The sequence below is a fragment of the Phaseolus vulgaris genome, chromosome 8 (assembly GCF_000499845.2).
Source record: "Phaseolus vulgaris cultivar G19833 chromosome 8, P. vulgaris v2.0, whole genome shotgun sequence".
Classification (NCBI taxonomy): domain Eukaryota; kingdom Viridiplantae; phylum Streptophyta; class Magnoliopsida; order Fabales; family Fabaceae; genus Phaseolus; species Phaseolus vulgaris.
This window is the reverse complement of record NC_023752.2, coordinates 6,848,904-6,874,678: the sequence shown is the minus strand read 5'-3', so window position 1 is coordinate 6,874,678 and position 25,775 is coordinate 6,848,904. Positions and strand designations below refer to the sequence as shown.

Here is a 25,775-nt window from a genome sequence, read left to right as displayed (position 1 = left end):
ATATGATGAGAAGAATAGGTGATCCGTGAAGAATGATGTAATTAGAATGAAGAAGAATAAGTTGTTTTGCTTCTCGTTCACATCTCCATCCAGATCACCCATGCGAGACATTCGAAGATGGTCGTCTGCCAAATGCATGTTATTGACAAATGTCACTATCACAAATTGAGTCATTCATTCATGTTTTTTTGCAAGTATGATTTTTAAGAGAAATGAAGATGAAGATAGGAGAAAAAACTGTTTGTACAAAAAAGTTTAATAAACTGCTTCATATTCAAAATTTAAAATTGATAACTGCCTACAAAATGATAGAATATTAGTTTTAAAAATAAATAAAAAAGAAAATTAGTTTCCAATTAATTTTGAGAATGATTAGTTATTTATTAAATATTTAAAAAATAATGAAATAACTAAAATGTCCAAGATTTCCCCATATTTTATTTTTTTATTTTTTTAATAATACTTTTTTTAATATGAAAACAGATGATTGTTGTTATTTGAGGTATCCGCCTAACATGAAAGCATTTTTATAAAAAAAATGTCTAAAATAAAATAATAAAATAAATATTAATATAAGGGTAAAATTGATAAATATCAAAAGAGAGGAATCACTTTATATATAGGTATAGATAACAGGTCTAACTATTAAATAATATAAAAATTTATTATAAATTACACTTAAATAAGTTATCTTAAATTTCAAATTACTCCTTAAACTAAGTGCATGCCCTCTCTCTATATAATAGTTAAATTAGAATACATATTTTGGCCGTTTCTTGATTTAAGCTTTAATTTCCATAGTTTTAAAAAACTAGTAAAAAACAGATTTTATAATATATTTTTATATTATTTATTTGGAGAAACAAATTTTAAACAGAATACTTTACGTATTTTTTATATTATTTTTTTATTTAAAACTTAAATTTGATGATGATAATGCTTGTAATGATTAAACCATTTAAGACAACAAATACAACCACTATTTTATTGATGAGTACAGGGGCCTTGTGACAGTGACGTGGAATTGAAATACTTTGCTGCATTCAGCAAAATACCTCACAAACCTAAATCTTCACAACAATTACTTAGGCTTACATTTCTATTTTTTGGGCCTTTTGATTATGGTTTCTTCTTTCTGCACCCCATAGTTAGTTTAGTGATTAATTTGTTTAAATCCACAACATTTTTTTTATATGGGTTGAAACAGATGTTAAATGTTCTAATTTTTTATTTATTTAATATAATCTTTGTTAAAATAAATTTATTGATAAGTAGGTAAGTATTGGTTTATCTCGTACAAAAGATGTTAACATCAATAAATATATATATATATATATATATATATATATATATATATAAAAATGGAAATAAGTTAGAATAAAAAAAGATTGTGTTTAAACATGTATATCTTGTTTGAAAATTTAAAATATCTAAGTTATAAGAATATTTTTAATATTTTCTTGTTTTTCTAAAAGATTAATTTAACTTGTTATTTTGAAATATTTATTTTACATTAAAATTTAAGTTTGACTTATGTTTAAATAAATTAATCAAGTGAGAAGATAACACTAGAAAAGTTATACATAAAAAAAAAATTATCAACCAGAAAAAAAATAAATGTATTCCACCAATTCTTATACAAATAAAGAAACAAAAAGTCTCTCTCCAAACAAAACAAAAATCCACAATTTTGCCACCAACTATCTACTGAGACAACATCAACCAATAAATTTTACCACTCAAAGCCGTCACAAAAGCTAGCATTTTTCAAAGACACCAAGGACTAGCTCAACCAATCTATAAATCATAAAAAACTTTTAATCAAACGCATACTTTTAATCGACCATTCCTACCTCTTCATTACAAATCAAGTCTCTTAAGTATTTTCTTTTAATACTTTCTCTTTACCCCCTTATATTCATACTAATTAAATTCATCATTTTCTTCGATTATTCCCATTGTCCCAATTTTTCAAAGAACGAAATTTGTTTATGACCATTTCTTCTTCCCTAATAAAGTGAAAAAAATCCATAGTATATATTAAGAGGGGCCACTTTTCTCATGATGAAGACTATTAAGAAGATATTCTTATTCAGAATAATAACTGCTATGACAAATATTAACTTTTGGCATTATTAGCACCATATGTTCAAATCATGATGTTCTTTTGCTCATTTAGTTGGAACAATAATACAAAAGTTTAAAAGAACGATCCATTATTTAATACCTTTTTACTGTAAGACGTTGTTTTTTAAAACGCGGTGATATTTTTTAAATTAACTTGATTTAAGAAGGCGGCTATTTGTAATAGCCGTCTTCTTAAAACCTTTTTTACCCTAGCTCAAAAACGCGCTACTTACATTTTCATACTCTCCTTTCTCTTGCGCTTCGTTTCTCTTCTGCTTCTTCCATTAACTGTGCTTCCTCTTTTCTTCCTCTCTTCTTTGCATTGTCTTCGTGCCATTGGTAAGCATTGTCTTCCTCTCATCTTCTTCACCATTAATTTTTGTATGTTTTTCGTTTCTCTTATGTTTTGTCTTATGCCATTGCCAAGGTCACAGTTTCATTGGGAAAGTTTTTTTTTGCTTTCTACTGTGTCTTGCTCATCGTTGTTGCCGCCTTGCTTCGTTGTATATTTGCGTTTTATTGAGAAATTTTTATTTGCATTTTCTGGACTTTTATTTATGTTTTTGGTTATCAGGCCTTCCAATATCAATCCATTATTTGAAAATGCCAGATTCAGATTAGGATGAAATAATAAGAATGTGAAGAGGTATGATATGGATGCACCAAGAGATAAAAAAAAATACTAAAATAATGACCGAAAATCAAAGTTGAAAACTTTGATTAGAAATCCAAACAACAACAAAAAAGAAAAGAAACCCTACATGTCATTCGTAAATGCAATTTATAAATGTGGTTATGATGAATAACCGCATTTATAAATTGAATTTACGAATGCGGCTAAATAGTCGCTTTCTTATCTCTTCGATTTAAGACTACGTTTTCATCAAATGCGGTTATATAGCCGCCGTTGTTTTGCCTTTCTGCACCAGTGGAAGTATTTTAATGAAACAAAAATGTTAAAATAAATTATTATGTATAATTTAAATGTTATTAAAACAAAGTTCTTTTTTAAACAAATGTTTTGTAATTAATATGTTAGCTTTTATTAAAATAAATTTTACGTATTATTTAAAATTAACTCATGTGTACAAGTTAAAATCATTTTTCAAAAAAGTAATATATTTTTTTATAAGTTGATCTATATATAAATTATTCCTAATTTATAAATTTTATTTTCGTTCTCTTTGTAGAAAAGTTTGATGAAGCAAACCCAAAGTGTAACATTCCTCATGGTCCATATATAAATGTAAACACGTTCATGTACTTGGAAAATTAGAACTCAAGTACTATTTTGTAACATTATTTCTTGTCTATTTAACCACACTTTCCTTTTTCTGGTTATAACTTTTCCCCACGTTTTCGCTCACAAGAAAGAAAAACAAAAGCAAAAGAAAAAGAAGAGTTTCATGTTTCTCCATTCTCTTGAACGTTAAGCCAAAGGACATTATAATTCTCTACGATTCGTCTTGGCACATGCACCAAACATTTATCATCCAAGTCAGAGTTATATTTTCAACATCATTAAACATTATAAATTATGTTTAATACCATACTTAATATTTATTATGAAAATTAATAAGTTTTTTTGATAACTTGTTCGTAATATTCTTTTAAATGCTACTTTAAGAAGAGCTTCAGTTAAAATTCTCAACTTATTATATTTTTTATTCTAATCAAATAATTATTTTTTTATCAACAAAGAATAATTAAATTAAAAAGAATACTTTATGGATTTCTCAACTTTTATGCTGAACCTCAAACATATATTTCAGAAAAAATCATCATACACAAAGGTCTACGTTAGATAATTTAATTTATTACTTTTCATGTTAAAAAACTCTTTTATGGATTTGACTGAAAAATAAAAAAACGAAAGAAATATTTTATTTACTTAAAGATTCATCTAAACTTAACATTAATATACTCGTAAACTTTCTTTATTCTCACGGAATATTATATGTTTATAATTTTGCATCACCGAGATGATAAACTTGCCCACTGAGAAGCAAGAACAATGAACTTTTTTTGTAGAAAATCTCCAAATTCTAACAACTTTGATTTAGAAAAGTAAAGATTCATTTAATCTTGCGTTATACTCGGTGGAATACGACCATTCCCACTGAAATTTACTTTCCAACTTTTGCTTTCTTATAAGAATTTAAAGAATTTTAATTTTCTTCAAAACAAAACAGTGACAGACTGAGAAAGCAAGATCTCCATCAAATATTGTTCCAACAAAACAACTACACCTCCTTGGTTGAAATTTATATATGTATATATCACATTTGTACTTTTACAAATAAATGTGAGCTTAGATAGTAACTGAAATTGGTTTTACATTATATTTGTTGTTAAGTTGCTTTTTAGCTTCTTTGGACTTCAAGATTCCTTTTTTCATACACTAACTCTCGATTAAGGGCTGACTTGTAAAAGATATTCCGACGATCAAGTAAATGTTCGATATTCGGAATGTATACTAAGAACTGATAAAAATTATGAGCCGGTTTTATGGGGTTGAGTTAGACTTAAAGTCCACTTCGTAACATGGTAACAGAGCCATTTTCGAGCCTATCCTAACGAGTATTTGTTGGGTTTATCAGGTCACCCATAATATGTTATCCCACGCACGAGTTGTTGTCACTCTCGGCCTAAGGGGTGTGTTGGAGATCCCACATCGACTAGAGATGAGGATAATTCATTGTATATAAGTGGGTGCAAACCTCAACCTCATGAGCCGGTTTTATGGAGTTAAGTTAGGCTTAAAGTTCACTTCGTAACACGTATTGTACTTTTTTCTAAGATGGTTATTATGATATATTGAAACATTATCCGGATTCGGTGAGATGTGATCCTAATTCTCACAGAGTATACACAACTGTTTTAACTACCAACGGGTGGAATATTAAATCTTGTAAAATTTAACTTAAATTTCTTGTAGTTTATTCATAATGTTTACAAAGACTAAGAATTCTCGAAGTCTATAAATCTTTACGCGTAAAAGAGGAATTGAAATGCCTTATCCATCGCTATTATTTTTGTTTATACAATACTGCTTATTCTTTCTTATTCATATTAAATACTTGTCTTCTTCCTATTTCTCTTGTAGAATTTTGTTAAAGACTAATATCTCTATTTTATATAACTGTCAACTATTAAGTCTAATGATTCAACAGTGGAATTTCTTGACTATTGTAAAAAAGAATATTGTTATCTGCATACCAATTATAGACCTAACAAGCACCAATATTATTAAATAATATTATCTGCATAAAAGCTATTTCTAAACGACAAGAAAATAAGCACACACGTTTCATATCTCGGACATCATGGTCCTTCTCTATCTTAAGCTTTCCATTCTTTCTCTCTAAAACCTAAATCCCATAGGTCTTTTCTCACTTGCATTCATCACACCATGGAGATCACGATTATATCAGCCGAAAACCTTTGCATGAACGGAAAACCAATAAAAAAGGACACATACGTTGTTGTTCACACACAATCATGCACCAAATTCTTCACAACGAGTACAGAAGAAGAGGGTGGGAGCAACAACCCTTCATGGAACGAGAAGTTCTTGGTTGATGGAGCCAACTGCATCACGCTGGAGGTGAAATGCAAGACATGGTTCGGTGTTAAAAGTGTTGGAGCAGCACGAATAGCTGTCTCTGAGTTTAACCTTGGAGGGTTTGCGGCAGAAAATAGCTTGCAGTTCTTGAGTTATAGGCTTTGGGATGAGAAGGGTAAGAGAAATGGGGTCATCAATTTCTCAGTGAGGGTGGTGAAGGCACCACCGGAGTGTGAATCTTCGTGTTCGATGGTGGAGATTGAAAAGAATTTGAGAGGGTTTGGATGCAAGTGACAGTGGGTGAGAATGATGCTGCAGGACTTGTTACTGGGGTTCCTGTTTTCTTGAACTTCCCTCTCAATATTCCAAGATGAACATTTCTTCTTCTTCTTGATTAGGTAAAGTGTTTAGTTGATAATTTAAGCATATTGACCATGGTTAGTTTTTGACACTAGTATGTATAAAAAGTAAAGTATTTTAGTAGTTTGTTCACTTTCTAAATCTCTTCATTTCAGGTATTAATATTTGTCTCTAATTAGACTTGGAAGAAATGAGTATATAGTATACCAAAATGGATATTTTATTTAATAACAATAAAAATAAATAAATAAAAATCACTTTACCAGTCTTCAACTCTTTTATAAAATAAAACAATTTTCAACATCTCTACCTCACTTTATAGATAAAAACACAAAAAATTTGATAGTGCAAAAAAAAAATACCTTTACACTCGCATTTGCATAGCACACTACAAACGTATATATGAAACCAGGTTTCACATCAGTAGGGAAACTTCTCCACTTATCTCCCACAAAACATATTAGTGCTTTCCTAAACCAAACTCTGCATTACCCCCTTCATAAACAACAAAAGAAAAAAAAAAACGTCCTCCTACCCCTCTCAATTTATGATAGAATTTACCATCTTCATTCTTTATGCTCACCATTATCTCGCCTTAGACTTTTGCTTAAAATCCAAATTCAAAATCTTCATCGTGTTCCCATCACACCTCATGTAGTTAGGAGAGATGCCTCAACTTTTGGGTTCCTAAAGCGAAAGATTTGATGCCTTGGAAACACATAACTTAATTCTCAAAACCCTACAAAGAACACATTATCTAAACTTAATAGTCTGATTCAAGTTACCACATTTCAAATTCAACAAAAAGAAATCAAGGAGCCAAAGAGCTTATGCACGTAATTGGAGACAAATAATTTCATATATTTAAAGGCTAAAGATGTATCACCTAGGCACAAATCTTTCCAAAACAGAATCTTATTTCCATCCCCTACATTCCATAGAATGTTACCCATGAACCACTTACCACTAACACTCCGTCCACGGGCCTTCTTAAGGTTTCTCCACCAAATAGATTCATCTCAATTATCCTTACCTTCTACTAGAGACCGCCACGTACCATATTTTGACTTCACTATATCCACCCAAAGACCTTTTTCCTCTTTCCCCAACCTCTAGGTCCACTTTCCTAGTAATGCATTGTTAAAAGATGGTAGATCTTTTAAACCTAGGCCCCATTTCTTTTAGGCTTACAAATGATCTCCCAACTCCCACATGCTATTTTCCTACCTTAATGGTCCCAACCCCACAAGAATTCTCTTTGTGTGCTTATGATTTATTTTGAAATGCAGACTGACATTTTGAATAAAGATAAGTAGTAAAGGGGTAAAGTAGATAACACGAAATTTATCAGAGTAACTCTTCCCGCTAAGAATACATGTTTACCTTTCCATTTTGCTAGTCTCTTTTTTATTTTTAAAATCATATCATTCCAAAAAAAAAAAAAACTTCTTCTTTGATTACCACCTACTGGTAGGCCAAGATAGGTAAAGGATAGGTTCATGGTACTGCGGTTCAATATTTCAGGAAATCTAAGCAATTATGGATGTTGTATACCGATCCATTCTAACTTAGTTTTCATGAAATTAACCTTCAAACCAGAAGCAAGTTCAAAACATCTAAGCATGCTTTTTATGACCAATATATTTTCCAAAAGAGGTTTGCATATAAACACAACCTTGTCAGCAAATTGAAGCATACTGATTTTGATATTGTTATGACCTACATTTAGACCAATAAGCATATTATTTCTCTTTGTCTGTCTTAGAGCCCTGTCCAGACCTTCTGCTACAATTAAGAACAAGAAAGGAGTTAAAGGGTCCCCTTGTCTCAAACCCTTTTCTAATATAAATTCTTCTATAGGACTTCCATTAACAAGAATGGACACATGTGATAAATCCAAACATCCCTTTATCCATCTGATCATTTAGGGTAAAATCTTAGTCTACTTCATATATATTAGAAAATCCTACTTAACTGAGTCATATGCATTTTCAAAGTCCACTTTCAAGATTATACATTTCTCCTTCCTTCTTCCAACTTTATCAATGGTTTCATTGGCCACTATCACACCATCTAGGATTCTCCCTTCTAAAAAAGTAGATTACTTAAAGTCGATAATCTTGTGAAGAACTTTTTGCATCCTTTTTGCTAACACTTTAGAAACTATTTTATAATACATCCTACCAATGAAATAGATTTATATTGTTCCAACTTTGTGAATTTTCTATTTTAGGTATGAGGTACATAATAGAGGAGTTGGCTCCTTTTGGCCACTTGCCTAAAAAAGTAGTTGAGTATTATTGAAGTGAATTTAATTACTCTCTCTTCAAGACCGTGTATTTATGTATTATTCATTCAAACTCTTGATATTCCATCCTTACACATGCCCCGTGAATGGATTCAACATTGTTTGATACTCTTTACAACATGCTTAATAAAAAATTATCAAGCCACAACTTAGACATGCAAAGGAGGACAACATAACAATTTTCCTTCGTGGAGGTTGAAGGAATTCCACCTTTTGGTTGAAGTAGGGCAAAACCATTACAAGAGATATCTCAACCTTCACAAGATTTGAACATTCATAGAGACTGGTTATAGTGGTGTATTTGGTTGAAAAAAATAAGATATGATGAATAAGGATAGAATTGGTGAAACATTAAGAAGAAAAATAATTATAAAAAAATAGGACTTTTATAATATTATATATATATATACATATATATATATATATATCCTTTATTTTTATTTGTCTGTTTTTTTTTCACCCTTTCTCTTTTTTCTTTTCGACCAAACATCTCTTAATTTTACTGTATTTCTAATTTCTTTTATACTCTACCAATTTATTTTCATACATATTTCTCTCTTCTCAAGCAAACAGAATATAAGGAGGAAGCATTGCTCCCCCAAATAGGAGGAAACTAGAAGATCTCAGACAAGAAAAAGTTGGATATTAGAAACCCATCAAGAGAAATTTCAACATTATTCCATGTAATAACCATGCATGGAAAAGAAATGTAGCAAATATATTTTATCTTGAAGACTTCATATGGTAATCACGATAAATTTTATTTTGCTATACCGAAATCATAGGTCCAACAATGTACACGGATTTGGATATTCTCATTCAAGCCTCCATGACCTTGTCATCGTAAGAGATACAGTTATACAGAACAGGTATGGAACCTTGTGCAATAAATACGATTTTTCTAATATAAGACATGGTGTCTATCTGGCCATGTCATAAGCTGAAGTGAGGCTTATGTTCTAAATAGTTAATACACATTTAGCTGGAAACAACCTGTTCCCAATATGATTATGGGAGAAATATACACAGCACAGGAAGCATAGCGATGTCAAAAGGGCTCTGTTTTCCTAATCAATACAATGAAAAAGGAAACTTGTTCAAACTTCTTGATGGTGGCTTCCAATCAAAATGTCAAGCTTGCAGAGAGGGCAGGTAGCATTGATTAGCAGCCATTTGTCTATGCATGTTCTATGAAAATGGTGGTTGCAAGGAAGTTCTCTGAGTTCAGCACCATCATCATATGGAGAGAGGCAGATACAGCATTCCTGTCATTATACCACAATCATTCATGTCAGAAGTGGGATTTTTTAGGCAAAATTGAATTTTACACTTCCAAATTGAGTAAGTGAAAGTGTGAAAGCATCAATCAAAATATACAGCTACCTGGTGAAGCATGCCAAGCATTAAAAAGGTAGCCTCCTCGGCTTTAATAACAAAGATATTTATATTTCAAATAGACTGAGTACACCAAAAATATAAAGAGTTTTAGTTCATGTTTTAATTATTGGTGCAAGTCTTCTAAATGTACCTTAAAAGGTACAACTTTTTCCAAAAGATGAGGAGTTCCTTCGAACAATAAAACAATAATAATCTAAACATAGATTTGCTTTGACACGATTTAGATATGATTGTGCAAATGTTAAGCGTAAAGAAATTTGAGACAATTTTAAAATTAAGGCTGGAATTCGAGGGAAAGAAAGAAATCTTAACAGAAAAAGAAATATATTCAAAGCATAACATTTGGAGGATAGGATCATTTTATTCTGAAAAACACTAGGAACTTACTGCATCTTCTAAGGCAACAACATGGTCAGTGGCTGTCTCACTCTCAGATTCGGTCATTATTCCTCTCGAAGGTTCTTCAATATCACCTTCTTTTATTATTCTGAACTTATATTTTGGCAACTGGTCAATCTCTTCCTTCGTTGCCCCTTCCTGTTACCAATCAAAGGTCAAAACTAAGAATGACAAGGTTGGAGAGAAAAGAATATGACGAATGCAAAAAAGGGGATGAAACAAAATTGAAAATAAATCTATGATTCGATATTGATGAATTTGTTAATATCATAGAGATTTAAGTACTGAGAGGCAAAAGAGAATTTTTGAAGTGATACGACATATAACAATCAGCATTACATAAAAGAGATCAAGATATCACCACCAACCCGATAAGGCTGTAAGTTTACGAGTCTTCTTTATTATATTACTCATCCTACTTAACGTGGACACAAACTCGCTCTTCAACAGTTATCTGCGATATTCTACAACACTGATCAAAGCTAAAATAATGATACTATGACTCAACAGACTCATCTTAGTTTAAAAGCTTGTGAATTGAACCTTTGAGAAGGATACTCTGGTTTAAATGAAAATAACAGCCAACATATAGCATAAAATTTGGATAGTGTCAATAATAGGGTAGAGTTTAACTCCCGTGATTCAAAATGCACACGAACTAATATCAACAGAGATCAATATTGACAATACAATAACGAAAGACATTATTCAGGATCAATATCCTCCAAGACATATCCATGAAAGTATTAACTGCCCATATAATCAATTTTTTAAATCATAGAAATGCTTCACTAAAGCAAAACAAAAACTACTTAATTGACTATATTAACCGGTTTTTGCTCCCTCTAATGAAGTAGGAAAGACTCTACCATATCACATATGAGCATTTTGCTTTGCTTCCATTTTCTGAGAAAAAAGAACTGTTCAATATTTTGCCAAAAAAACTGCATAGACTGACAATATTGACCACTTGCTACTCATTTAGAAAAGTCATTTCTCCATTTTGGAAATGAACAGGCATTAAAAATTTGTTATCTAAACATAACCTCTAGACCAAATCTAAAATTAGGAAAAAAACATATTTACCTGATCTGTCACTGCATACAGGAGAGCAAGGATGCATGGAAGACAACAGCAAACAGCAATACCAATAAGGCATGCAACAGCAACACAGATCAGTACAATCAAAACGTCGAAAGAAAGAAATGCAATACAGACCCTGCATAACACAACATACAAGATGATTACAAAATGGGGCAAGGCAGAATAGTGCAAAGAGAGGTGCATGATGGTTACAAATTCCAACTAACCAGTAAAGCTGAGGTGCATCCGTTGTCAAACTCTGGCCACCAAGAGTTACCCAGTAGACCCCAACAGTCCACCATATAAATGAAAGCATGGTATTTGCCGACTCTATGTGTTTTATGATGCTGACAAAACAAGGAACAATAAGTTTACGCACTTGCATAAGGTAAAAAAAACAGTTCTACATTCAACCTAAAATGCTAAATACAGAAGAACATAAATAAATCTCAAAAAGATACTCTCATTATGAACAGAATTTAGTGATGTGGTTATAAGTTATAACTTATATTGGAAGAAGTAGAACGGATAGTAGAGAATGAAAATGCATCAAGACATGAAACAATGTATAATGGAATGATTTAAATCTTGTTAATTTCCATTTCTTGCCTCTATACCGCTTTCATTCATTGTCACTCTAACCGTGCATAGTCCAGAATGATCCTTCTTACACATTCAGATGGCGAAAACCACACACTCGTGAAATAACGTGTACTGTCTTTCAAAGCATTGTTTCAAACCACAAATTTCTCATTAAATTCATCACGAGTTTGCACAGAGAAATAGGACATCTACTGTTGCCTTTTCACAATTTAGAGGTCTATCTATTCCATGACTAGTAATAAATATATCCTATTATTTTCGCTTTTCTTCTATTTTGAGAAGTTCACACAGAAAATCATCTACTTGAGAAAAGCATAATTCATAAATAAGAAACAAAGATCAAAACTGAACAAAATTAATTTCATCTTTCCACCAATTACCATGTTCGAACGAGAACGAAAAATAGAATAAATATGACAATGCATTTGCTTTCACTATATAAAAATTAAAGAGATAAACAAATCTACAGAAATAAAATTCATTTTTTCTCCTATTTTTCCTTTAACTCAAGTTTCAAACTTTTTTACCAAATATATTTTTATGTTTTTTCTATAAAAAAAAATTATGAAATAATTTAATTAAAATCCAATCAATTTTACAATTTAATTGGATGAATCTCTGCTAAATATAGATTGTGTATTTGTACTTAAAAATTACAATACAATAATAACATAAAAAAATATTATAGTCAGGAAAAACCTTAATTGACTACTATAATGCACAACTTTTAACTTGATATTGTACATTTGTAGTTAAACTATACTTGTTACCAGCTAATATTTTTACATATACAAGTTATAGAGTATGGTGTATAAACATTTTGTAATAATGTGTAGTTTGTGGAACTAAAATTATTTCTTTAATTAAACAAACATGTTTTAATAAGTGAACTTTTTGTATAATCCTGAGTATATTAAATGATCACAAGAGTTGGTACCTGTGTTCATCACCGTGGTGAGTGGGTTCGAAAGCATAAAACTCTTGGTCACTTTCAGAAGTGAAGCTCCATTGAACATGGTTTGGTACATTGGAACGGAAATGGGTCCCACTCATCATTCTCCTTCGGAACTCAATGAGGACGCAGAGAGAGTGGAGCATGCCCTGCACCAAATACCCCACAATCCACGTCCTCAGCGGCACGCTCGGCTCCTCCGCAGAGCCCAGCCACAGCACCGACGCGCCGATCACCAGAAACGCCGCGTTCCACAGCACGTCTACCGCCACCACCGGCCGCGAGTACGCCCATTCGCTCTGCCGCTCCTCCACCTCCGCCGCAGCCGCCTCCCGCACGCGCACCGAAGCCTCTCCCAGCATAAGGCGCCGCCCGCTCGCGCGCCGGAAGAAGCTGGACGCCGTCCGCAGCGGCGCACGGCGGGAGACACGGCGGCTCTGTGGGAGGAACGGCACGGAGTCCACCGGCACAGGGGAAGCTGGAGAAGATTCGCTAGAGTTTTGCATTTGGTTTGTGAGATTTTGTTTTGATTTGTTGAATTGAATCTGAGAAGGATCTTTTGAACAGTTCAGTTTCAAGCTTTGGAATCACAAGAAAAAAAGATGGGTTTGATTTGGTGTCAGAATTGAATTTGACTTTTCTCTCTGTCGCTTGAATCACAATTATTACATGATTCACAATATATAGGGTGAAAAAGAAATCTCTACATTTCAATGTCTAATTTTTTTGGTCAAAATTTAGTTTAATTTCATATTTTGAAATTAATTATTTTCCTTTATATACAAACTTCAATTTGAATGCCTTTTGGTCAAATAAATTTAATTTTTTCCTAAATATATTTTAATTTTATATTAAATACAAGTTTAATCATGTTTAAGTGTTACTTTTACTTGTTACTGGATTCTTCTTATAAAAATTCTTTGATATTTAATATATCCTTTCATTACAAGAATTTTTTACATCAAACTCTAACTTTAATTAAAAATATTTATGAAAAAGTATTCAAGTGAAAAATATTGTCATTAATTTGTAGTTATGTGATTTTAGTTTTAAATTAATTATTTGTTATCCTTTTAAATTGTTAATATTATTTTTTAATTTTAAATTAAATATAGTGTAACATTCATATACATATCATTCCCATTTTATTTATATAATATTACAAAAAGATTTTTTTTTACATGGATTTCAATTTTTTTCTCCCTATAACACACAATTCTCACAAATTTTAAAACAAATATATATGAGGAGGTAGAATAAATTAAAAAAAAAAATAACCATAAGAAAAGTTATGATAGAGCAATTTTAGTCATTACTGAGAGTTTAAAGATGGTCTCTAGTCGTTAATATAAATGAAAGATGATGCTAGAAATTTAAAGAGAAGGTAGAGAAGTAAAGAAAAAGATTTTGTATATAGATTATAATTATTTTAAGATGAAACTTGAATAACTAATTTTTTTATTTATATTAATTTTTATTTTAATAATAAATATTTAGATGTTATTTTAATTATACAACTTATACTCTAAAATTATTTTCAAAATCTTTATATATAGGTTTTTATTTTATTTTAAAGAATTCTTTCAATAAAATTATTTTTTTATTCAAAGTCTAATTTTGCCAATGTTTTGTAAAACTAAATTCTTATAATCATGGATTTTGACCTTTTGAAAATTTCAACTGTAGAAAATTATAATTGGAATAATAAATTTTATATTTATAAGACATTTTCATTGAAATGTGACATAACATTTAGTTTTTTATTATAAAAATAAAAAAAAATATTTAAGAAATTTTAAAAGGTTAAAATTTAACTAAACAATTATTAAACGTAAGTTTTATAAAAATCTTATATTAAAATATTGTCACATATTGAAATTATGTAAATTAAAATTAATTTCACAAATGATTATATGAAAGATGTTTAAGATGTTAAAATAATTATCTAATTATTTTGAGAAACTATAATCATTTACTTTTGCATCTCATCTTACTAAAGTTCTATTTGTTTATATTTCAAAAATAATTTATCTTGCAACATTTTTATTAACCTTTTCATTTTGTTTTCTGTAAATGTAAAAGAATATTTTATGTTTTTAAGACATTAAATATTATTATTTTATTTTATAAATAATAAAATATTTATAGGAAAAAATTATCAGAGAAACTTTCACTCTTTTTAATGATGTTTTTGGTTTTACATTTTTTATAATTACTAGTTTTGTCCCTTCATCTAGTCAAAAGATTTATAAAATACAATGACTGCTTATAAAAAGTATGGAAAAATGTTTTAAAAATATAAAAAATAAAATAAAATTTGACCAATAATTAAACAAATAAAACCAATTTTAAGCAATATATTCAAAGAACTAACACAAACACAAGGTTAAATATTTTTTTTAATTGAAACAATTTAATCAAGCCAAGCCAAAAAGAAAAAGAATAGGTTTGACTGGGAATTGATGCATTTATGGGAAAAAGGGTGTATAAATCTAACACTGTAGGTTGATTCAGAAAGTGGCTTTCATGATTATGAGTGACTTTTTTTTTGGATTTATTGATTTTGACATGGAATCTATCTAGATTAATCTGTTTTTTTCTTTCATTCCTAGTATCTTATTATAAAATACATTTTTAATTTATTATTAAATATTTTTTTTAAGTTATTTTTTGAAATAATTTTAAATAAAATTAAATAAATAATAATACAATATTATTTATATTAAAAATGGAATAATTACAAGAAAAAAATAGTTTTATTGAGGTTTATTTTTACATTATCCAGGTTAAAATATTTATTAAGTCATTTATTTAAGTTGCAGTTTCTTCCACTAACCATTCCTCGAGAAAGTGTTTTTTGGGGTTTTTTTAAACTTCTGAAAAAGTCTTTTAGAACCCCTGTTAATTACGATGAGTTTAAGAACTTCCGTAAAATATCATAGATTTAAAAAAATTTGTAAAATGACTTGCTGTCTAAAATAATCTTCAACCCCATTTTTCACAATGGACACATGCTCAATAGCCACCAACGATAGTCCTAACAAAGGAATTACAATTTAGTCACACTTATGTCTATTATATCTAAGGAAAATAAACTTTAAATAAGGCATTATCATTGCTTCTTCCATTGTCTTACTGCCCCAACTCAGGTCACAAGTCACCGTTACGTAGCTCGATAATAACTGCTTTATATATCTTAAATAATTACATTACCTGTTAGATGTGGACTTGAAAGTCATGTGTGTTATTGGCTAAAGATTGTAAGAACATTTTGCAAGAAGAAATTAACTTTATCACTTCTCACTTTCACAATGAATTAATTATTGGATACATTTTAAAATAAAGGTCTTAATTTAAAATATTTTAAAATTATGAGAATTAAATATTAACAATTATAACTAAAACTAAAATTACACATAAAATATACGTACATCAAAAGTTAAAACAAAATAAGTCAGATTTTTTGAAGAATGAACTCGTAACAAAAAAGAACTAGGAACCAAAACCAACAAATACTGTTAAAATACTTATTATCCAAGATTATTTTGGTGAATTTTTAAAATAAATTTTTTAAACTTTAGAAAACTTATTTGTAATATAAAGTTACACTTTTTAAATTTTAGAGAATTTAGTTATAAAATATATAAAAATATATTAAAACTATATAATTTTTAATTACTTATTTATAAATAAATTTAATTATATTTATTTATTGAAGTTTGAAAAATCTAGAAAATTTTATTGAGGTTTAGCGAAGGTTAAAGAAAAATCTCTGTTATCTTACTTATGTCTTATAATAACCTTTGAAACTTAATGAAAGTTAAAAAAAAATCCATTAACTAAATTAGTTAAAATCTTTTTTCTTCTTGTAATGAATATTAAAAAATTTAAATATACTTTTAATAAATTGGTATTAATTAAACTTTTTTTAATTACTGTGTCATAATTTTAAAATAATGTTATTTTATAATAAAAGAAGTATAGTCTTAAGGGGACCTTTTTATTAAAAGTTAAATTTAAAAAAATTAAAAGTAAATTTTTATTTATTAATTGTTGTGAATTCATACTATTACTAGTATTTAATAAATGTCTAAAGCTTTTTCTATAAATTTTAATATATTGAATACTGATCTTTAGAAAATACACGTCTCCTTTAAAAGTAAAACATTCAATAAATATGGACTGGTTTTTTAGAAAGTCAAACACTATTCCTACCCATTAACAGATGGAAATAATTATTTAAGAACAAGAATTTGAGAAACAAACAAATTTTGGGTAAATTTTCTATCTAACACCATTTAGATTTTTATTTTCTCATCTAACATCCTTTTATTTTTATTTTTCTATCTAACACTTTTTTGTTTTTATTTTTCTATCTAACACTCTTTTATTTTTTATTTTCTTATCTAGCAACATTTCATAAATAAATAAATAATAAATTAAAAAAATTGATAATTTTAATTTTGAATGCATTAAAAAAATAAATATTTTTAATGTTTAAAATAGTTAGAAATATAATTAATGAATAAAGAAATGAGTTTTTACAAAATAAAAATAAAAAAGTAATAAATTTAAAATGTTTAGTTTTAATTTTTTTTTTTAAGAATAAAGAAAATAAAAAATTAAACTATACAACAACATAAAAGTTGAATGAATTTATAAACATAAATTAATATTTATTTTTATTATTATTGATGATGTAATCATGTTAATTTCAAGTAAAAAATGCAGCACATAATTATAAAAAAAAAACAAGTTTTATAACGACTGATATAGATATAATAGAAAAACATGATCGAACAAAAAAATGTTTATACTATCAAACACCAGGACACACATAAAGAACATGTCCCAACATTACTGGAATTAATTATGTTTCATTTCGCAGAAACTATTTAATGTACCATTTGAACAAATATTAAATGAATGATCATCTTTCATTTATTTTCCTTTTTATGATCAACATATACTTATTTAGTATCGCCTTATATTTATCTTATTTGGATTTTTTTAAAATCTTTTATTTTTATCTTATTTTGTTTTGCCTTTATTTTATATCTTTTATGTTTTTAGTTATTATTATTTTTTCTGTCATTCTTTATTTATTTCTGTTTTTTGTTTTTATTTTATTGTTGTTGTTTTTATTTTCTAGACTTATTTATTTTTGTATTTTTTTCTTATCATTTTTAAGCATTAAGGTAACATTTGCATTAGTCTTTTTTAGGATTTTGCATTTAAGGTAGACACTTTAATATTATTTATGTGTCCACTATTAATTAATACTAATTGACTTAGATTTTTTTATAATTACGTTATTTTTTACTTGAAATTAACATGATCACATCATCAACAATAATAAAAATAAATATTAATTTATGTTTATAGATTCAACTTTTATGTTGTTGTAGGGTTTAATTTTTTATTTTCTTCATTCTTAAAAAATTAATTTTAAAATAAACATTTTAAATTTATTATTTTTTTATTTTTATTTTGTAAAAACTCATTTCTTTATTCATTAATTATATTTCTAACTATTTTAAACATTAAAATATTTATTTTTTTAATGCATTCAAAATTTTTTTTATTTTGAAATGGTGCATAGGGAAATAAAAAATAAAAGGGTGTTAGCACTACAAGAAAATCATGAAATAGAAACCAATTTTTAAGAGACCAAAATAATTAGTTGCAATAGTAACTAAATTAGATACTATTTTATAAACTAAAAAAAATTGGTTTCTAAATTAGTTTCTATTATTGTTAAATAGTTTCTAAATTAGTATCTAAAACCTTAGTTGTAATTAGATACTAATTTAGAAACTATTTAACAATAATAGAAACTAATTTAGAAACCAAACAAAAAATTAGTTTCTAAAATGGTCTCTAATTTAGTTACTATTGTAACTAATTATTTTGGTCTCTAAAAATTGGTTTCTATTTCATGATTTTATTGTAGTGTAGATAGGGAAATCAAAACAAAAGGATGCTAGATAGGAAAATAAAAACAAACGGGTGTTAGATGAGGAAATAAAAGTGTAAATGGTGCTACATATGAAATTTACCCAACAAATCTTATATACGTGGTTCTTTAATTAAAAATAAAATTTTGCTTCAATAATTTATATAATCAATTTTTTTATCAAATCTTATTTTAAATTAACGAAATAAAATTTTAAATTTGATTACGGAACCATTCTATTATAATCATATTACTTTAATTTGAAAAACATAGTTACATTTTATTATAGACATTAAAAAAATAAAATTTTTAAAGATAAAATAATTAATTATGATATTTAAGAAACTATATATTATTTTATAAACTATAAAATAAATATTTAAAATTATATTATTATTAATAAATAATTTTTAAATTGATATTTATTTAGTTATGGAGGTTTAATAATTTATTTTAGTTAAAATAGTTGTGACTAATAGTTAATTAGATATTAATTTAAAAATTATTTATTAATAATAAAAAATGTTTTATATTTTATTAATTTTTAATTTTTTACATTTTAAAAATAATATTTAATTTATTTAATATAATAATTAATTATTATTAAGTTTAAAATCAATTTTTATTTAATAATTCTTTTATATTAAGACTTGCATGATGAAGGTTATAATTCTGGAAATTTTAAATTCGATACTCTTTTGGTTTGATTTAGGATAAGTTTGATTAAAAAAAAGTAAGAAATTGAAAAACATTTATCTAAGAAGTATGTAATATTTGTTTTTTTAATAAATAAATAGAAAACATTTAAGTATGTTTATTATAATAAAATTAAAATAACACTTTTTTTGAAAGAGTAAACACAAACAAACAAACTCTTAATTTGACATAGTTTGACTGCAATCAAGTTTTGCAGAGTTGTCTTCAACAGAGCTTTTTATTTATTTATTATGCGATAATGTGGCTCAATAATTCAATTGAACATTCTTTACTTGATCTATTTTTATTTTATTTTTATCAGTCATGTGCTTCTATATAATAATAACATTTTATAACCTCTTTTACTTGTGTATATTTTTTTATTAAAAAGTTAAGGAAATACTTTATATATTTCTTTTTATAATTAAATTATAAAATCAGTTATTTATAAAATAAAATAATTCTATATAATGAAGATGACTAAAAAAATTACTAGTAGTTAGTATTTTCCTTCAAAATAAATTTCACCTATTTAATATAAAGTAAACACCCTATTATTGAGTAATATTGAGTGACGAGTTTATGCTTTTATTAAAGTTGGAAGAACTCAATTTTTATACATTATTAGTGTAATTGTGTATTAGAATTAGTAAAAATACCTCTATAATTTTGAACCAAATATATACTAATATATGGAAAAAAAATTTGAGAGAGAGTATCTTTTTTAAGCTACAAAAATACTGATGTCAGTTTTCTATTATTATTATTATTAAATAAATTTAATAAATAAGTTGTTAGTCCTAATTACTACTTGAATCTACTTTCTTAAATGAAATCTTGATCAACGTAATTATAAAAGTCAGAAGAAGAAGAAAAAAAAAAGGATGATGTAAGAATCTAGAAAAGTTTCATATTAAAGTGATAATTAAACTTATAACTGAATATTTTATTATTAAAATTTATATAATAAAAATTATTATTATTTTTCTAAATATATATATATATATATTTTATATCTTCTTTTTTAAAACTTAATTTCATCATTCATCATATTAACGATCAAATGTTATTTTTGGGCTCTTACAGTTAGTAGATTAAATCTGACATCAAAATTTTGTTAAAAGTAAGTTCTTTTATGTCATTTTTTTAAGACAGTTTTGAATTTTCCTATTTATCTAGGTAAACGTGTTTTTTTTATGTGATATTTATAGTTTGAGGATTAGTATCTGTTAGTTCAGGATCCCACTGATATGTTTAGAAAATTGTTTAAGACTATGTGGTGCACTCTAGTTTATGTCTCATTTCTTTAGGAGTTAGAACTCTTTGTGAGTACTCATATTTTTAATCAGGTAAGAAAAACTAGTTTTATATTTCAATAAAACTTTAGGTTTGAGAATTTAAATGTGAAGATAACGTAATAAACAAATTTAAATTTCTCTTGCAGGATTTGTTGATTAAGTAAAATAGATGTTGATTGATAAAAAAAAATGTTTGAAGTTTAAATCAATTAGAAAAGTATTTGATTGTTTATGATTGATTGAGTTGAACTTGAAATTTATTATTGTTGAATTGTAATTTCAATGAGAACGCGATTATTTTTAAAATACTTTAAGGGTTACATTAAAAACATAATAATCGATTATTATGTATAATTATAATCAATTATATCATCTAGTAACTATGAAATTTCTTTTTAAAAAGAAGCTCTTCCTCTCAAATAAACAACTCTTCATATTTTCAACATATGAAGCATTGTTATGATTTAGAAACTTTTCTGAAAATTACTTTTATATTATACAATTTTGTTAAAGAAAGATTGTTCAAGATTTATCAAGAAGAAAGGTTGTTTATGTTAAAATTGTTCTATTATAATTTTGTTAGTAATGTCTATTTTTTTTAATCTAATTTGTAAATCTTACACGGTATTTGGTGTGTATATTGTAGGTAATTAAGTGATTTCTTTATTTATCTAGTGTAAAGCTTTTTGAAGAGTGTTTTAAGAAGTGTTTTTTACTTTCTTCTAATTGCATAAATACTCTTGTAATGCATATGGATTAAAAAGGTAGTTAGTAATATTTAAATTCACTCATTTCATTTAAAAAATATTTTTTCTAAACTATATTTTTGAATTGATATAAAAATAAAAGATAATTATTAAAAAATGTCAATTAAATTAATGATTATTTTATGGATAATTCATTCAATCAAGGAAGTTAATTAAAAAAATTATATACTAACCTCCGAGATTTTTTTTTCTTATCTTCAGTGAACTGTTTTAGTTGAAGCTTTAACCGGTAGTTCCATGATCACCTAAGTTTTAATTGAATCAACAATTTAAACTTACATAAAAATTGTAATTAATTAAATTTTATATTCTAAAATATGTTTTATAAACTGTGACAATAAATTATACTAAAATATAGCAATAAAAGCAACATTTACTATATAAATCATGCAGATGTGTAAATACAAATCATTTCATTAATTAACTAAATCATTTATTACTACAGTCACCTCACCTAATTTTAAATATATTCTAAATGATGTGGATTGGAATAATATTAGATTAAGTTGTTTTAAATAAAAATTTGAGTTCGAGTTTTTTTTTTTTAAAAAATGTAATTAAAAAAAGGAGACTCCACTAAGAATGATCAATAATATATGACATAAAAAAATATACAATCACCTCTACTACACATTTACTTTTATATTGAAGTAAATATTTAAAATAATTTTAACTATCATATACTACTAAACTAGATCTTTTATGTAGTCTCTTTTAAATTAGAAAATTTATTTATGCAATCTAATTATTTGTTGTAATTTAATTTTGTATTATTGGTATTCAATCATCATTTCATGTTTACATCATTTTATAAGATTGCTAGGTGTATCCTCTTATAAGATCACCAATAACATATAAAATATATATACTTGTGCAATTCTTGTGTTCAAACTCTTATACAAAAGAATCTTTGATCTAAAAATTCGTGAGACATTTTCAAAATAAATTAAACTTTCAAAATATTATATTTAATTAATAAAAATAAATATAATACAATTTTAAAGTAAAATAATAATATTAGTGGTTTAGTGTCAATCTATAATGGTCCTAAAATAACTCACGTGATTCACATTCACTATCTATGCATGCACGAAAATAAACAAAACACGAGTCCTGTTTTGTAAAATCTAAGTGATATTGAAAAGGCAGACTTAAAGATATCTTCTTCTGTTTCGGCTAATCTCTCGCTGTTGAAGGAAACTCTGATGAAAGAAGGGTGCAACAAGTGGTTATGGGCAAGTTGGACTCAAAAGTTGTGGCCTTTTCTTACAACCCATGTCACCCATTTAAGCTTATGTCGCTTCTTCGTTCTATCCACACCAGCATTGCCGATTCATATCAATCTATACTTCAATCCAATCAGCTCCTCAACGGGTTGTCAAAATCTGGTCGAATTGACGATGCCCGAAAAGTGTTTGATAAAATGACTAAAAGGGATGAGTATACCTGGAACACCATGATATCTGGTTATGTTAATGTGGGAAGATTGGTTGAAGCAAGAGAGCTTTTGAATGGTTTTTCAAGTAGAAGTTCTATCACTTGGTCTTCCCTCATATCGGGGTATTGTAGATTTGGGTGTGAAGCTGAGACTTTTGGTTTGTTTAGGTCGATGAGGTTGGAGGGTCAGAAACCAAGTCAATACACTTTAGGAAGTATCCTGAGGCTGTGTTCTACATTGTGTTTGATCCAAAATGGAAAAATGATTCATGGGTATGTGGTGAAGAATGGATTTGAATCCAATGTGTATGTTGTCACCGGCCTTGTCGACATGTATGCAAAGTGCAGTCATATTTCTGAAGCTGAGATTCTCTTCAAGGGTTTGGCCTTTGACAAGGGAAATCATGTCCTGTGGACTACCATGGTTACTGGTTATTCTCAAAACGGCGATGGCCTTAAGGCAATTGAGTTTTTTCGTTACATGCATGCAGAAGGGGTTGAGTCCAATCAGTTTACATTTCCTAGCATATTGACAGCATGTTCTGCAGTTTCAGCTCACCGTTTTGGAGAGCAGGTGCATGGCTGTATTGTGCGGTATGGTTTTGGATGCAATGTATATGTTCAAAGTGCATTGGTTGATATGTATGCAAAATGTGGAGATTTAAGTAGTGCAAAAAGGGTATTAGAAAATATGGATGATGATGATGTTGTTTCATGGAACTCTATGATAGTTGGGTGTGTAAGACATGGGTTTGAAGAGGAAGCTCTTCTCTTGTTTAAAAAAATGCATGCAAGAAATATGAAGATTGATGATTATACATTTCCATCTGTTCTGAATTGTTGCATAATAGGTAGTATTGATGCAAAATCTGTTCACTGTTTGGTTATCAAAACTGGATTTGAGAACTATAAGCTTGTTAGCAATGCTATTGTTGATATGTATGCCAAAACTGGGGAGTTGAATTGTGCATATGCTGTGTTTGAAAAGATGGTTGAGAAAGATGTCATCTCATGGACCTCCCTCGTCACAGGTTATGCACAAAATGGCTCCCATGAGGAATCCCTGAAGATTTTTCGTGACATGAGAATTGCTGGGGTAAATCCAGATCAATTTATTGTTGCAAGCATTTTGAGTGCCTGTGCAGAACTGACTCTTCTAGAATTTGGCAAACAAGTGCATTCGGACTTTATTAAGTCAGGTCTAAGATCATCACTATCAGTGGATAATTCTCTTGTAACCATGTATGCAAAATGTGGCTGCCTGGATGATGCTGATGCAATTTTTGTTTCAATGCATGTACGGGATGTAATTACTTGGACAGCTCTTATTGTTGGTTATGCACAGAATGGTAAAGGAAGACATTCCTTAAGATTCTATGATGCTATGGTTTTAAGTGGCACGAAACCAGATTTTATTACATTTATAGGATTATTATTTGCTTGTAGTCATGCTGGTCTTGTGGATGAAGGACGTGCATATTTTCAGCAAATGAAAAAGATTTATGGAATAGAACCCGGCCCTGAACATTATGCCTGCATGATTGATCTTTTTGGACGCTCAGGAAAGCTCGATGAGGCCAAAGAAATACTGAATCAAATGGATGTGAAACCTGATGCCACTGTATGGAAGGCACTCCTTGCCGCATGTAGAGTGCACGGTAACTTCGAATTGGGAGAGAGGGCAGCTACGAATCTTTTTGAGTTGGAACCCATGAATGCCATGCCTTATGTTATGTTGTCTAACATGTATTCTGCAGCTCGTAAATGGGATGATGCTGCGAAAATACGAAGGTTGATGAAATCAAAAGGAATAGTGAAGGAGCCTGGATGCAGTTGGATAGAGATGAATAGCAGAGTGCATACATTCAGTTCTGAAGATAGAGGACATCCAAGGGAAGCTGAGATTTATTCTAAGATTGATGAAATTATAACAAGAATTAAGGAAGCTGGTTATGTTCCTGATATGAATTTTTCTTTGCATGACATGGATAGGGAGGGAATGGAGGTTGGTCTTGCTTACCACAGTGAAAAATTGGCTGTTGCTTTTGGATTACTTGCTTCTCCACCAGGTGCACCAATTCGGATATTTAAGAATCTCAGAGTTTGTGGAGATTGTCATTCCGCTATGAAATATATATCCGCAAATTTCGCTCGTCATATCATACTGAGAGATTCCAATTGTTTTCATCATTTTAGGGAAGGAAAATGTTCATGTGGGAATTACTGGTAGAATTTCATTTTAATCTTAATACTAGTACTTAAGTTTAAAGATGAATTGATACTCGACGACAGTTTCAAGATTATGGGGCATTGTTACACAAAACTTGCTCTTTTCCTGTTGTACTATATATCAGTAAACTCATTCTTTATTTCAATGCTTGAAGTGAGAACATATAAATGAAGAAATAAACCTTGTTCTAGAATATTAAGAACTTAATGCATATACACATTTTCTCCCTAATTTCCTGTCTCTGTATCTTCCAACACTGATAGTTTGTTTCTTTAAATATTTCATGTGAGGAATCAAGCCAATAATTGAAACACATTGACACTGTTAAAATTAATTTGTTTTTACCTGTTTGTGGTTTGGTACCTAGTACCTACACCTAAAACCAGGGTATCAATCAGCAGAATATGATTTTAACAAAGGAAAATTAATTTCTCTTACTAAAAAATATCCTAGATGCCAAAAATTATTGTGCCCCCTCCCCTAATAAAAAATGCTAATCCTAACTGCCTAAATGAAAGGAAAGTGTCCTTGTATGTATATATATATATATATATATATATATATATATCGTGAGTAGCATACTTCAAATACATTTG

At 28.2% G+C, this 25,775-nt stretch overlaps 3 protein-coding genes across 3 annotated transcripts; 2 read left to right on the top strand and 1 right to left on the bottom strand.

Annotated features, from left to right (window-relative positions):
* The first annotated feature begins 5,449 nt into the window (after positions 1–5,449).
* On the top strand, positions 5,450–6,173 carry LOC137826071 (BON1-associated protein 2-like). The gene has a single exon (XM_068631912.1). It carries the CDS (start codon positions 5,540–5,542, stop codon positions 5,984–5,986), a length of 447 nt encoding a protein of 148 aa, XP_068488013.1. The 5' UTR covers positions 5,450–5,539; the 3' UTR covers positions 5,987–6,173.
* A 2,929-nt stretch (positions 6,174–9,102) lies between these two features.
* LOC137826189 (E3 ubiquitin-protein ligase At4g11680-like) lies at positions 9,103–13,453 on the bottom strand. Its single transcript, XM_068632074.1, has 5 exons — positions 12,781–13,453; positions 11,468–11,587; positions 11,244–11,376; positions 10,146–10,295; positions 9,103–9,625 (listed from the first exon to the last, which is right to left on the bottom strand). The coding sequence occupies exons 1-5, from the start codon at positions 13,299–13,301 to the stop codon at positions 9,458–9,460; spliced, it is 1,092 nt and encodes a 363-aa protein (XP_068488175.1). The 5' UTR covers positions 13,302–13,453; the 3' UTR covers positions 9,103–9,457.
* A 9,151-nt stretch (positions 13,454–22,604) lies between these two features.
* On the top strand, positions 22,605–25,387 carry LOC137823319 (pentatricopeptide repeat-containing protein At2g03880, mitochondrial). The gene has a single exon (XM_068628400.1). The coding sequence runs from the start codon at positions 22,744–22,746 to the stop codon at positions 25,177–25,179; it is 2,436 nt and encodes an 811-aa protein (XP_068484501.1). The 5' UTR covers positions 22,605–22,743; the 3' UTR covers positions 25,180–25,387.
* The last annotated feature ends 388 nt before the right edge of the window (positions 25,388–25,775 follow it).